Source organism: Apis dorsata, unplaced genomic scaffold (assembly GCF_000469605.1).
Source record: "Apis dorsata unplaced genomic scaffold, Apis dorsata 1.3 scaffold_708, whole genome shotgun sequence".
In the NCBI taxonomy this organism is placed as follows: domain Eukaryota; kingdom Metazoa; phylum Arthropoda; class Insecta; order Hymenoptera; family Apidae; genus Apis; species Apis dorsata.
The window spans coordinates 55,365-69,506 of record NW_006263879.1 but is presented as its reverse complement, the minus strand read 5'-3'; the positions used below and the strand labels follow the sequence as shown (position 1 = coordinate 69,506).

Sequence of the window (14,142 nt, the reverse complement as noted above, 5' to 3'; positions counted from 1 at the left end):
CCTGGAAAGGAATTGCTATTACAAAAAACTCTTATTTTTAATTCTTTTTTTTTTTTTTTTATTTCTAGGATGGGCAAAAAAGGATGTTTTCGTGTATCTGTTCAAAGTTTGAAACAAGACGAATAAACCTAATTACGCGTTAATGCAAGTTTTTGCATTTTAATTTCCGGTTGTGCGCGCATAATGAAAGAAGAATTAAGATTAATTTTCATACAATGTTAAATCAAAGGCTTGTTGCGAAACGAAATCTATTATGTTATCGTGTATTTGATGTAAATACGAGAAGTAAAGATTCTTCGTGAATGAATGATCTCTGTGAGTAAATCATAAGAGAAGATCATAATGAACGATTGCTACACTTCGAGAAAGTGGAAAAATAGAGAATCTCTCGCAAGTTCTCCGCTTAGATGCATCGTTAACGGTAATTACTTGTGCCGAAAGTATGCCCGTAAAGGGAAAAAAGAAGTTAGAAACATCGTAAATACATTGAGCGGCTTGGAGGGAACTTTCATTTTGAAATAAGGATCGTACGATGAGCAGATGGCACGAAAAGATATGGAAATGAATTTTCGTACAGCGAAAAGGAAAAAAAAAAAAAAAAAAAAAAAAAGAAATTAAACGTGAGAAGTCAGAAGTAAATATCAGAAGTATAAATCAGAAAAATCAGAAAAGACACCGCTGCTATACGAGGAAATTTATATACAGTGATATATTTATAACACGCATAAGATGTTATAATATTCTTATCTATTAAATCGGTGTACGTGAAATATCGATTTTTCGAATAAAATTTTGTGCATAATTTTTTTCTTTTCTTACTTTCTTCGTATTTTTTTTTTTTTTTTTTTTTTTTTTTACATCCATTTATTTCATATCACTTTCAAGAAACGCGACGCATAACGATAATTAAAGAAGATAAGTTCATGACAAATAATGAACACACAGTACGTGTATATTCTGTGTGAAAAAATAGTTCATGTGCTCATTGATCCAATCTCGAAGAAACGTATTAACACATTCTAATCAACAATATTTCGATTTCCATTTCTCTGACTGAATTGTAGAAATATTGGACGTTGAAAAGGAACGTATAATTTTTATTTTAAAACTCACTTATCCGATCTCTCTTTCGTGCTGGGCACAATGTATTCAATTAAATTTCTTTATTCACGCACTGTAAACCACGAACGAGGTTTTAACGGTTGCTGAGACCTTCTCCACTGCTTAAGTTTAAAAACAATGACCAAAGACGTCGAAATCAACTTGCCCGACCTGCAAAAATTTTAACTCAAATTAAAATGTCACATTCATTTCCGTGAACCTTTTCACCGTAACTCGTGCGTCTCGTCAAAACTGGTTATATTCCGCGAACGCATAATAACAGCGATTAATTTCATAAATGAATAGATGGCAATTATAATTTTATGATGAAAAGAAAATAAGAAAAGAGAAACTCGTTAAATTCGTTATACGATACAAAAATTCAAAATATTGGTAAAACAAATTTTCTAAATAAACAAATGAACGAATAAAAGGAATTATTGAATCATAATTGTATAAGATTTTAATCAATTTAATCAATTAATATTATTATAAATGATCACAATAATTAAATTTTAATTAGGTTATCTAATTTATTTAATTTTATATTTTATCAATTTTACTGGGAAGATTATATTCCAATATCAATTGTTATATGATAAAAATTAATTAAATAAAATAAAGAATGGTAAAAAACCATTGAATATTTTTGTTTATATTAGTAAGAATTCGGAATATATCATAGATTATTTTCATAAATATGAATTTGATGGGTTAGAAAAAATCAATCAACGGATCTTAGTAATGTTATGTTTGACTTTGTATTTTTAAACAGACTGAATAAAAAAACAAGGCTGAATGCGGAGACGAGACGTGATGCTCTTAAAGTTTGCATTATTAAATGATACCTATACAATTGCATTCAGTTCCAAAAACATGATATTGTATGAAATACTATCATCTTTTATCTTTAAAAGATTATGTACACATTTAAAAAATTTCATGCACTTTGTTGAGTTATAAGTACAATATAACGACTTCAAAGAATAAAATTTTTTTTATAATGTATGAAACGTTATTTTCTTATATTAAATAATATATTAATTTTATACTAAACTTACATGAAAAAAATTCGAAGTATGAAAGATAATTTAGTATTTTTAAATATACCGCCATTATAATATACCTCTTCCAATTGTAATTCCTTTTGTAAATGCATATATATATATACACGTAATGTATCTTTCTCTTAAAGTTCATTTCAAACAGATGAATATATAACCTAATATACTTACATTATGCACTTTACACACTGAATAAACAATATTTTATGTCAAATGACTTATATATTTGATAACAACTGTTGAACAATGCTTGAATATTGAATTGAATTGAATTTCTTCGTATGGGATCATTCAAATAGTGCTCAGCCTAATCTTAAGAAAAACACAAAACTCCGAATTCTTACCTGATAAAAGTCGAATCTGCTGCAGGACTGGAGGGTCTTGGTGAGGAACTTGCAGTGGACGCGGTATTGGTCTCCTCCACGTCCATCATCATTCATACCGACAATGACGGATCAATGCGAACGTTGGAAATTAACGAAGAATTATTTTAACGAGAACAGCAAAATAGGAATTAAAAGGGATAATATGTGGAGGATAAGTGATTTTGTCAGACCCGCCAGTCTCTGAATATCCGATCCCGCGGGGGCAGAAACCATAAAATCGGGAAGCTTGATAAAGGGGTTGGGGGTTGGTTTCATGCGCCCGTCCACGAGCGCGGACTTACGGAAAACAACTGACAAACGATGTTACCCCCACCGTAGATAACCACCATTCGGCGCCTTTAACCCTGCGCCGCAAACACCTGCCGCGCAAGAACGTTATCATCGCGCAGGCGCTATACCTTTAAAATATATTTTTTAAACTTTTATATAATTGAAAAAATTTTGCTATTTGATATTATTTGTACATAATGCAAATTATAAATTGAAAATTTCAACTTGGAAATTACTTATATATATATATATGTATAAGAAAATGAAAATACAATCGCATATTTTCTTAATTTTTATTTAATTCTTTTTAAACATCCGAAATAGTTTTTTCTTTTGTTGAATGATAATGTCGAGCAAAAGTTTCTCCTACGAGCAATGGAAACACAAGAGAAGCTTCTGCATATATCTAGAATATTAATGAATATTAATTTAATCTATTTTATTCATTTTGAATAATATGTTTCACAAAAATGTTTTTACTTTAACTGGTTTTGCATCCATTCGAATTTTACCCCATGAAATAGCTTCATCTGGACGAGCACCGCTATCACTCCCATCAAATTCTGAAGCTGTATTAATAAATACGGAGTAATCAGCACCATTTCTCTAAAAAATAAATTATTTATTTTAAATCAGTTCATTATCAAAGTTTTTTTATATTTATTTTTTTTTTTTTCATTACCATAAGATTTGCATTACAAATGTGATGTTTTACAACACCACCTCCAATAATAATCATGCCACTTTTCACTGCTTTCATAGCCATTGTATTTAATCTTCTAAGATCTGTAATATAATTAGCATTTGAATATATAAATAATATTTATTTAATGAATAAAATAAATCATAAATTATTATATATTAAAAAAAAATAAATGATATATAAAAATTTGAAATTATTATTTTACAATAATAAGTTAAAACCTGAAATTATATCTATAATTAAGCCTGGATTCTTAAAAGAATGAAAATACATCATATCACCAAGACTTCCATCTGTTAAAGCAGGACTAAACACCGGAATTTTATTTTTCGCAGCCCAATAATATATTGAATTTTCATTATTAATTTTTTCACCAAGTCTTGTTATTACTTTAGATGGTGTCCAAAGTATATCCTATTATAAAAATTATATATTCAAATATTAAATTTGTAAAAAAATAGAATATTAATTTTCTTTTATTAAATCATACTTTTGTTTTCTGTTCAGTTAACATTTCATCTAATATAGGTATGACCCAATCTTCAAATAAACAATAATTATTATTAGGTACTAATAGATTTCCTATTCTGTTGATACCATGTTGTCTAAGACTTTTTCCTTCTAAATGAAAATCTCCTATATACGTTGGTGCTAAGCATTTTATCAAATCTTCTTCTACACCACCTGCTGTAGTTACAATGCAATCAATCTGAATCATAAATGCATAATTATTGATATTTAAATTATGAATAATATGGTTGAATATGATTTTCAAATATATTAAATAACCATTTTATGCTGTACAAGAAATCTTATAGTATCTCGAATTCCACATGAAGCCATATTAGATGTATATCCCAAAAATATTGTACATGAAGACTTCCTTTGTACGAATTTATCTTCTTCCAAAGTATCAATTTGATCATCTTCAAGAGGAATATTTCTAGTATTTATCATTTTTTGAATTTCATCCACTGCTAAACCAAAATTTCTTGCTTGAAAACCCGAATTTTTATATGTTTCAAACAAAGCATGATAGTTAATTCCTTTATTCCAATCATATCCTGAAATATATTAATATTATATTATTATTATTTGAAAATTAAATTATAAATTGTATTAATTATTGACTATTCTTTTTGAATTTCTTATTTTGCAAAAAAATACAACCTTTCACAATGGGTGTTCCCATTGGTATAGGAGAACTTTGCATTAGTACAGCATTTTTAACAATTTCTGGAATTTTATCCTGTGAACTTTGTATATCATCATTCATTTTTATATCAGATTTATTTTATTTTTAAATTAAATTTACATATACATATATATTATCTTCTTTTGGGAATGCTTTTTATATACACATTATAACCTAACATAACCTAATATGAAATCAAAATTTATAATACTATTTATTCACATATGAAAAAAGCAATGCTTTTTATAAGTTAACAATTGAATAGTTGTTGAAATATTTATTGTACATAAATTGTAATTGTTTTAAAAAATTAATTGATTTTTTATATTAACATCAATTCCTATAAAATGCTATAAAAATTTAGAAAAAATACTACATATAAAAATTAGTATTCTTCTTTCTCTGGATAAATTTTTATATTAATGAATAATTGATTAATAATTTCTAATAAATTTATAATCATTATTTAAATTTTAGATATATAAATTTTTATTATGTTGTTGATGATTAATGATTAACTGAGAAATTATCAACTATATGAAATATTTCGAAATCGAAATAATTTGTTTGTTTTAATTCGCTCATTATGATATTGATTAATATAATTTGATTTTTTAATGAAATATTTTCAATTAATATCAATTTTTATGCAATGGAAATATCTGTCAAATATAACAATTAAATCTACATTCGTTCCATTAATTTTCTATACTTCAGTTGAATTGAGTTACCGGATGTAAACAAAATCACATGATTAGAAATCAGGATTATATTCATAATTTTGTTATATAGGAAAATTTTTAATTTGATTGAATTATTTTTGCAATTTTAAATTTTAAATGATAAACTTTTAAATTTGAATATTTACTTAATCATCCAATATTAAATTTATTATAAATGAGAATGAAAATTATTTTATTAAATTTTATAATAATAGAAAAAAAATAAATTAACGAAAAATTATTTATTAATTTTTGATAAATAAATATTAATATATTTATTTATTTTGATATTTCATTTCAATAACATAAAATTATTATTTTTTTAGAATAAATAATATCAAAAATCATAAATTTTTTAAAACAAATGAATTACATACTTAACAAAATAATTGTAATTGCATAAAATTATATAATTACAAATATTAAACATATATAATATAAAACATTTATAGTTTGTGCTCAAATTTATATAGTAAATTTCAAAAGTATTAAAGCTAATACGCAAGTTACAAATAATTTATTTGATTGTTATAAATTTTTCATATAGAAAAATATTATTAAAATATCATAAAATTTTTATATTAAAATAAAAAAAATTAAACTTGATAATAAAAATAGCTTCTAAATAAAAATATATTTTTATGAAAATATATATCACTATAACGAAAACTAAAATTGATAATTATAATAATTGTTATAATAATTAATTATTTTACACAATAATAAATTTTATTAACATTTTAGTTAGTCAATAACTGAGGTTATATATATGATTTATTTACTTCCGGTGGTTCAATTAAATGAAATATACTTTTGTAGTAGTTTCAATAAGACAGGTGAGTGGCGTTGTTGTAGATTATGAATTCAAAAGAACAACGGTTAATCGTGTCTCGATGTATGAAGTTTATTTTATTTTCGTAAATAGTGGATGTAACGCGAGTTCAATAAAGTTTTTGTTTTAAGCACCAAGCATTATTCTTTCAAATACATTTAAAAAATAATCCAAAAATGGCTGATTTAAGTAAATGGGAATCAAATATACAGAAGACTATTATAAAACTTAAAAGTACATTGTCTCAATTGCATAAAATATGGGAAGAAATAGGATTTAGCGAAGAAGTACGTGCCACATATTGCGAACAAGCATTTAATCATATAGACGATCTATTTTGCGAGATGGTTTCAGAATCAGAACATAAAAAAGAAACGTTATTAGTTGGTATTAGAGAGTTAATAGAACAAGTTGGTACTTTAGCAAAAGAATTAGGTACTAATGTTATGGTTGCTGGATATGAAGATTTACCCTTAAAAGAAGTAGAACAAGTGCTGCGCACTGATTTACATAAATTACAATATTGTAAGGAACAACGAATAACACATTTAAGAGAACTGCTTACAAAAGAAAGATCCTTATGTAAAATGTTAGGTACTCAGCCAATTAATATAGAAGACAAAGTACCTTCAGAAGAGGAACTTAATAGTTTTAAGCTTTATCTTGAAAAACAAGAAGGTGAAAAAAATCGTTTAGAAGTTATTTTTAATGAAATGCGTAGAGCAATTGTTAGAATGATGGATGATTTAGGCATTTCACCATCATCAAATTTTGAAAATTTAGTGTATGAAAATAGTGAAGATTTTGTTTTTACCAGTAACAATATGACCAAATTAAAAGAATTTCGAGATGAACTTAAACATAAAGTGGATACAGCAAAAGAACATGTAGAAGATATTAAACAAGAATTAATTGCATTATGGAAATATCTGGATGAACCAGAACATATTTGTCAATCATTTCTTAATAGTTATATAGGATATAGTGTAGCAACTATAAATGCATTAAGTACAGAATTAGAACGTTGTAAAGAAAAAAGAAAGCAAAATATTGCCAGATATGTATCACAAGTAAGATCTGAGTTGGTTAAATTATGGGATCTATGTAAATTTAGTGAACAGCAAAGAAGACAATTTATACATTTTAATTCTCATACATATACAGAAGATTTATTAACATTACATGAATTAGAAGTAAAGAGAATCCAAGAATTTTATGAGACCAATAAATCTATATTTGAACTTTTACAAGAACGTGATAATCTATGGACAAAAATGAAAGAGTTATTACAACGTGCAAATGATCCAGATCGTTTTTATAATCGTGGTGGTCAATTATTAATGGAAGAAAAGGAACGTAAAACTATTCAGAAAAAGTTGCCAAAAATAGAAGAGCAATTAAGAAATTTAATAAAAGATTATGAAAGTATACATGGAGAAGTATTTACTATTAATGGAATGTCAGTAGAAGAATTATTAAAAGAATCATGGGAACATTTAAATGAAGAGAAAGAAACAATAAAGAAGGCTAGAAAAGAAGGAAAAGACAAATCAATAAAGAAAGCAACATTAAGTGCTTCTAAAAAAACTATTTCAAATTCATCCAAAAGAACACCAGGCATATTAAGTACTCGTCGTCATACACCAATTAATTCATCAAAAAGAAAACTTTTATTTAGTCCATCTCCAAATACTTCTGCAAAACGTAGAAATATAAGCTTAGGAGGAAGTGGATCTAAAATTAAAAGAAGCAGGAAAATTCCTAAGAAAATATTACATGTAAAAAATAGTAATAAAAAAGAAAATTTTATATCACATAATTCAACTGCTACAGATACAACATATAGTCAATTTAAAGAACATTTAGAAGATAAAAAAGAATTACGTAGTTCTTTATTACCAGAACAAGTATTAGCAAATGCAAGTAAATCTAAAATAAAATCCAAACCAGTGCGAACACCTGCTAAGCCATTAAGAAAAAATTTACCATTAACAACTACACCAACAACTCCAAAATTATCACAATCACAATTACATAAATCGCCTCGTAGTCCAAGAATTGCACATTCATCAAGACTTGCTACTGTATCAACACCTTTACCTATAATTTTTTGAAGTAATATAAAATTTTTATTTATATAATTATTAATATAATTGATAAATGAAACTATTAAATATCTTTTAAATATCTTAATTTTATTAACAAACAATATCTTAATTATTAAAAAAAATTAAATAACAAATTAAATATTCTAATAGAATTTGATTATTTAATTAAAATAATAGTATCTCATAATATTTGATAATTTATGTTCTATTAGAAGGGATAATAATTCATGTTATTTTTCTATGTATATTACTACTTTGTTGGTAATGTCTTTCATGTTTTGATATTAATTGTAATGCATTTTATGCATATATATTCAGTATGAATTACAACATAAAATATTATTGTATACGTAAATTTATCAAATCATAAAATGTTGTAAGTAAATAAACTATCGATTTTCTACATATACAATATAGACATATAATTGTATGATTTCTTTCAAAATATTAAAATTCATTGATTATAATGTTATACCTTATTAACTAAATTGAGTCATCAGAAATGAAGAAATCAATATCAATAGTGTAATAGATGACTTCAATTATTAGCCGATTAAATGAGGAGATAATAATCGAAATATTATTGCATAAAATGCGTCGGTGAGCACCGACGACAGTTTTTTTTGCTATAACTATTGTTTATTCTTATTAAATTTTTATTTGGAAAGTAATTTGTTTACTTGAATTCGTATGAATTTGTTATTTGGATATTAATATAAAAGAATTGATAAAAAAATATGTAGATATATAAATATCCGAAATTTCGAAATATATGAAGAAAATGTAATACAAAATTAATGTATTTTTATATATATGGAGAAAGAGTATATTAAAACATTTATATCTATATTATAATTTTTATACCTTGTTTAACAATTTATTAAAATATTATTTATAAGCCTACATTTAATAAAATAAAAGAAATTTGTGTAAAAAAACTCATTTGGTAGAATGAACATATTATGTATAACCAATTTGTACATTATAATTTTTTTTTTCATTATTCGAAACTAGGATAACATATCATTTGAAATTCTATAATAGGATCGATCCATACTATAATAATCCATCCATAATAGGACAGAAATTAATGTCATTGATAAATACATTAAAATATTTTAAATTACAGAAATCGATACAAATTATATTTATAATAATATCTTACATTTTATTTAAAAGAATGCTCTATATATCTATACATCATATAAACATGTATAAATCGATTTATTCACAAAATCATATGATAGGATGCAAATACTTCCGTTTCCGCATGACGCCATAGAAGCAGTTGTTTGAGAATTCTCTTTGTATGCAGGTTATATTAATTTTATTGATAAATATTCAGAACTTTATACATTTATTAAAGTGGGTAATTAAAATTTCGAAATGGGTGACATAAAATCTTTTTTTCATCAATGGTGTACAAAAAATAGTAAAGAACCACAATTTGATGTGAGACAAACAGGTATTATAAATAGTTTTATAAATAATATAAAATTAAAAATTTATTAAAAACTAATAATTTTATAGGACCGAAACATCGACATCGATTTCTTTGTGAATTGCGAGTACCTGGATTTGATTATGTGGGTGCAGGAAATTCAACTAATAAAAAAGATGCTCAAGGAAATGCAGCTAGAGATTATGTTAATTATTTAGTTCGTACTGGACACGTGAATCCAAACGATGTTCCAAAAGATTCAGGAAATGTTCAATTGAATTTAGGAAATATTAAATCAGAACCTTGTAGTCCAATAAGACCTGTATTTCAAGATGGAATGGGTCCAAATGATATAGGTCAAGCATATAGAGCTTATAATGAACATGGTCAAAGCAATTATACCTATATTGATAGAATAGCAGATCAAAAAAAAGTTGAGGATGCAGAAGATGTTGATGTAAATTCTAGAATTCATGGAAATTGGACTATAGAAAATGCTAAATCAAAACTTCATCAATTTATGCAAACTAATAAAATTAACACTGATTACAAATATACCCCACTTGGTCCAGATCATACGAGGTATGGATTGTTTCAATGTAGCTGTTTACTTTTACATTGGGTTGGAAATTATTACTACAATATTATGATTGCATTTGAAGTTCCAATTATATTAAAGAATCTGTTTCAAGATGACAAAAGCAAATTGCATGAGTGATTTACCATACCATTTGAAATTCCACAAGACCATTTTAGAGTACCCTGTTTACTTACATTTAATGCTGGTACAAGAGAAAAATGTTATTTTCTCTCGTGCACAGATAAAACTGTTTAACCAGAACTTTTATTGAAATGATTCAATAACGGTTTTGGTGCAATCACTCATATAAGTTTATTACACTGTACTCCAATGTGGTCTTGGATATTTTCAAATGGTAAGTTGAATTTATGTCATTATAATTTTGTTAGATTTATGTACACAGAAATTTAAAATATGTTTAAAATATTAATAATATGAATTTTTGTATAGGAGTTTCATGGCTGAAATGACATTTTATGTAAAACAACTTGGAAGAAGTATGTTAATTTTTAAATAAATATTTATAATTAATTTTTAACAAAAAATTTTAATAAAAATAAATTTTAGATATTACTGGTCGTGAAACTGGTTCAAATAAACAAACTGCATCAAAAAGTTGTGCTTTATCTCTTGTTCGACAATTATATCATCTTGGTGTTATTGAGGCATTTAGTGGAACTTTGAAAAAAAATAAGGAGGCAGAACAAATAAAACCATATCCAGTTAAAATTTCACCAGATTTAATAAATCAGATAAATGATGTTCTATCATGTTTGAATATAACACCTGTTGAACTGAAATCAAATCAGGTAATTTATTGATCTTTAATGGTTATTTCTTATAAATTTTATATGTATATTTATTATACAATGTTTTTATTGAATATATTAAATTATAATTTTTATCATATTAATTTATATTATAGCAATTAAATATAAATGAAGGAAATCAAGCTAATGTTTCTATCTCTCTATTAACAAATCAAGTGTTGGATGATTTTATTTCATCTGCACCACAACCAGCTGGAGTAGTAAGTTGGTCTCCACCACAACAAAATTGGAATCCATGGACTGGTTGCAATATTGATGAAGGACCATTAGCCATAATGACTTTAGAACAATTGTCAGATGATTTACTACATGAACAACGAGAAAGATTGCAACAAAATGATAATCTTCAAAAAAGTATTAAGGAAAGGTCTAGTTTACCAGTTTTCTTAAAGAAGAATGAAATAATGAATGCTATTAATGAAAATTCTATAATTATTATTCGAGGAAACACAGGTTGTGGTAAAACAACTCAAGTATGTCAGTTTATTCTAGATGATTATATTGCATCGGGTCAAGGTGCATTTTGCAATATTGCTATTACACAACCTAGAAGAATATCTGCTGTATCTGTATCTGATCGAGTTGCTTCTGAAAGATGTGAAAATTTAGGACAATCTGTTGGTTATTCTGTAAGATTTGAATCTTGTTTGCCAAGACCTTATGGTAGTATAATGTTCTGTACTGTTGGTGTACTTTTGAGAAAATTAGAAGGTGGTTTAAGAGGTGTATCACATGTTATTGTTGATGAAATTCATGAACGAGATGTTAATTCTGATTTTATTATGGTTGTGCTTCGTGATATGATTCATATGTATCCAGATTTACGAATTATTTTAATGTCGGCTACGATTGATACAACGTTATTTAGTAATTATTTTAATAATTGTCCAGTAATAAAAATACCTGGTAGATCATATCCAGTACAGCAATATTTCTTAGAAGATTGTATACAATTAACAAATTTTATACCTCCTATGGATTCCAAAAAACGAAAAAATCGAGATTCAGATGATTTACCAACTGAAGGAGAACCAGAAGAGAATTTGAACAAAATAATTGACCCAGAATATTCTATACAAACAAAAAATGCTATGGCACAACTTTCTGAAAAAGAAATAAGTTTTGAACTTATAGAAGCTTTATTGAAATATATTAATGATCAAAGCATTCCTGGTGCTATATTAATATTTTTACCTGGCTGGAATTTGATATTTGCATTAATGAAACATTTACAACAACATCCTGTTTATGGAGGATTAAGTTATGTGATTATACCATTGCATTCACAATTACCGAGAGAAGATCAACGTAAAGTTTTTGATCCTGTACCTTCTGGAATAACAAAAATTATTTTAGCAACGAACATTGCTGAAACATCAATAACAATTAATGACGTAGTTTATGTAATAGATTCTTGTAAAGCTAAAATGAAGCTTTTTACTTCTCACAATAATATGACTAATTATGCTACTGTTTGGGCTAGTAAAACAAACTTAGAACAAAGAAAAGGTCGGGCAGGTCGTGTTAGACCAGGATTTTGTTTCCACTTATGTTCCAAAGCACGATTCAATAAAATGGATGAACATATGACTCCAGAAATGTTTAGAACACCTTTACACGAGTTAGCATTGAGCATTAAATTATTAAGACTAGGAAGTATTGGAAAATTCTTATCTAAGGCAATTGAACCACCACCAATAGATGCTGTAATCGAAGCAGAAGTTATATTACGCGGTATATCTTTTATCGAATAATATTTAATCGTTATTAATATTTAATAGTACTATATTTATCAATTTTTTTTTCTCTTCAAAATTTTGTTTTAGAAATGAAATGTTTGGATGAAAATAATGAACTAACTCCTCTTGGTAAAATATTGGCTCGACTACCAATAGAGCCTCGTTTAGGCAAAATGATGATTCTTGGTTGTATATTTTGTGTTGGTGATGCACTTTCCACAATGGCTGCAAATAGTACAACATTTCCAGAAGTATATAATATGGGCCCGGATGTAAGACGATTATCTGCACAACAGAAATGGTTTGCTGGTGCAAGATATAGCGATCATGTAGCAATGTTACATGCTTTTCAAGCATGGGAAGAAGCTAGAGCTGGTGGAGAGTATGCAGAGCAAGCATTTTGTGATTCAAAAAATTTAAGTATGCCCACATTGAGAGTAACATGGGAAGCAAAGGTAAATAATTATAAATAATTACTTTTTTATATCATAAAATAATCAATATGTCAATAAAATATTTAAATGTCAATAATATATTTTATCTGTAGTATCAATTGCAAGCACTTTTGCAAAGTGCTGGATTTCCAGAAGAAACTCTTTGCCCTACACCATTAAATTATCAAGCTGGTGCGGATGTTCGTCTTGATACAATTACTGCATTATTATGTATGGGTCTTTATCCAAATGTTTGTTATCATAAAGAAAAAAGAAAAGTTCTCACTACTGAATCTAAAGCAGCATTGATTCATAAAACATCAGTCAATTGTAGTAATTATGAACAAAATTTTCCATTTCCATTTTTCGTATTTGGTGAAAAAGTAATTGTTTTTCTATTTTAATAGATATAATAATTACAATAATATTTATATGATAACATATCATAGAATAATATTAATTCAGTATTTATTTCTAGATTCGTACAAGAGCAGTATCTTGTAAACAGATGACTATGGTATCACCCATTCATTTATTACTATTTGGTTCCCGAAAAGTTGAATATATTGATAATGTGGTAAAATTAGATAATTGGATTAACTTAGATATGGATCCAATTCATGCAGCAGCAATAGTAGCCTTACGACCTGCATTAGAAAGTCTTGTTGTGAAAGCTGCCAAAGAACCAGAAACTATTCTAGAATTAAGTTCGAACGAACAAAAAGTACTATTTTATA

At 26.4% G+C, this 14,142-nt stretch overlaps 4 protein-coding genes across 7 annotated transcripts in view; 2 read left to right on the top strand and 2 right to left on the bottom strand.

Moving 5' to 3' along the window:
- LOC102674186 overlaps nt 1-2,974 on the bottom strand; it is a 16,327-nt gene extending 13,353 nt beyond the window's left edge. For both annotated transcript variants that reach the window (XM_031513715.1, XM_006622525.2), the window contains exon 1: nt 2,510-2,974. In XM_031513715.1, the coding sequence (XP_031369575.1) occupies nt 2,510-2,601 (92 nt within the window). In that variant the 5' untranslated portion in view covers nt 2,602-2,974. The remainder of the gene's footprint in view (nt 1-2,509) is intronic.
- Nucleotides 2,975-3,100: 126 nt separating this feature from the next.
- LOC102673742 (probable deoxyhypusine synthase) lies at nt 3,101-8,373 on the bottom strand. Of its 2 annotated transcripts, XM_031513713.1 has the most exons (8): nt 8,260-8,373; nt 4,695-4,903; nt 4,314-4,588; nt 4,015-4,233; nt 3,746-3,938; nt 3,504-3,607; nt 3,302-3,427; nt 3,101-3,227 (listed from the first exon to the last, which is right to left on the bottom strand). In XM_031513713.1, exons 2-8 carry the CDS (start codon nt 4,798-4,800, stop codon nt 3,129-3,131), a joined length of 1,122 nt encoding a protein of 373 aa, XP_031369573.1. In that variant the 5' UTR covers nt 4,801-4,903; nt 8,260-8,373; the 3' UTR covers nt 3,101-3,128. The 2 variants fall into 2 exon arrangements, with proteins under 2 accessions (XP_031369573.1, XP_031369574.1); XM_031513714.1 differs by lacking the exon at nt 4,695-4,903 and having other exon boundaries at nt 8,260-8,367.
- On the top strand, nt 6,199-8,447 carry LOC116186452 (protein regulator of cytokinesis 1-like). The gene has a single exon (XM_031513712.1). It carries the CDS (start codon nt 6,450-6,452, stop codon nt 8,385-8,387), a length of 1,938 nt encoding a protein of 645 aa, XP_031369572.1. The 5' UTR covers nt 6,199-6,449; the 3' UTR covers nt 8,388-8,447.
- A 1,023-nt stretch (nt 8,448-9,470) lies between these two features.
- The window catches only part of LOC102673481 (dosage compensation regulator), a 5,518-nt gene continuing 846 nt past the window's right edge, over nt 9,471-14,142 (top strand). Inside the window, exons 1-8 of one of the 2 annotated variants that reach the window (XM_006622519.2) lie at nt 9,471-9,846; nt 9,912-10,404; nt 10,853-10,899; nt 10,970-11,211; nt 11,328-12,966; nt 13,059-13,426; nt 13,519-13,788; nt 13,884-14,129. In XM_006622519.2, coding sequence (XP_006622582.1) covers nt 9,768-9,846; nt 9,912-10,404; nt 10,853-10,899; nt 10,970-11,211; nt 11,328-12,966; nt 13,059-13,426; nt 13,519-13,788; nt 13,884-14,129 — 3,384 coding nt within the window. In that variant the 5' untranslated portion in view covers nt 9,471-9,767. Of the gene's footprint in view, nt 9,847-9,911; nt 10,405-10,430; nt 10,758-10,852; nt 10,900-10,969; nt 11,212-11,327; nt 12,967-13,058; nt 13,427-13,518; nt 13,789-13,883; nt 14,130-14,142 lie in introns of those variants that run through there. The other variant, XM_006622520.1, reaches the window with a different exon arrangement.

Coding starts and splice junctions, on each gene's coding strand:
- LOC102673742 (XM_031513713.1), bottom strand. CDS start 4,800: ATGAATGATGATATACAAAGTTCACAGGATAAAATTCCAGAAATTGTT. Junction 3,939..4,014: donor TAACTGAACAGAAAACAAAA/GTATGATTTAAT, acceptor TTTTTATAATAG/GATATACTTTGGACACCATC. Junction 3,228..3,301: donor TGGATGCAAAACCAGTTAAA/GTAAAAACATTT, acceptor TTAATATTCTAG/ATATATGCAGAAGCTTCTCT.
- LOC116186452 (XM_031513712.1), top strand. CDS start 6,450: ATGGCTGATTTAAGTAAATGGGAATCAAATATACAGAAGACTATTATA.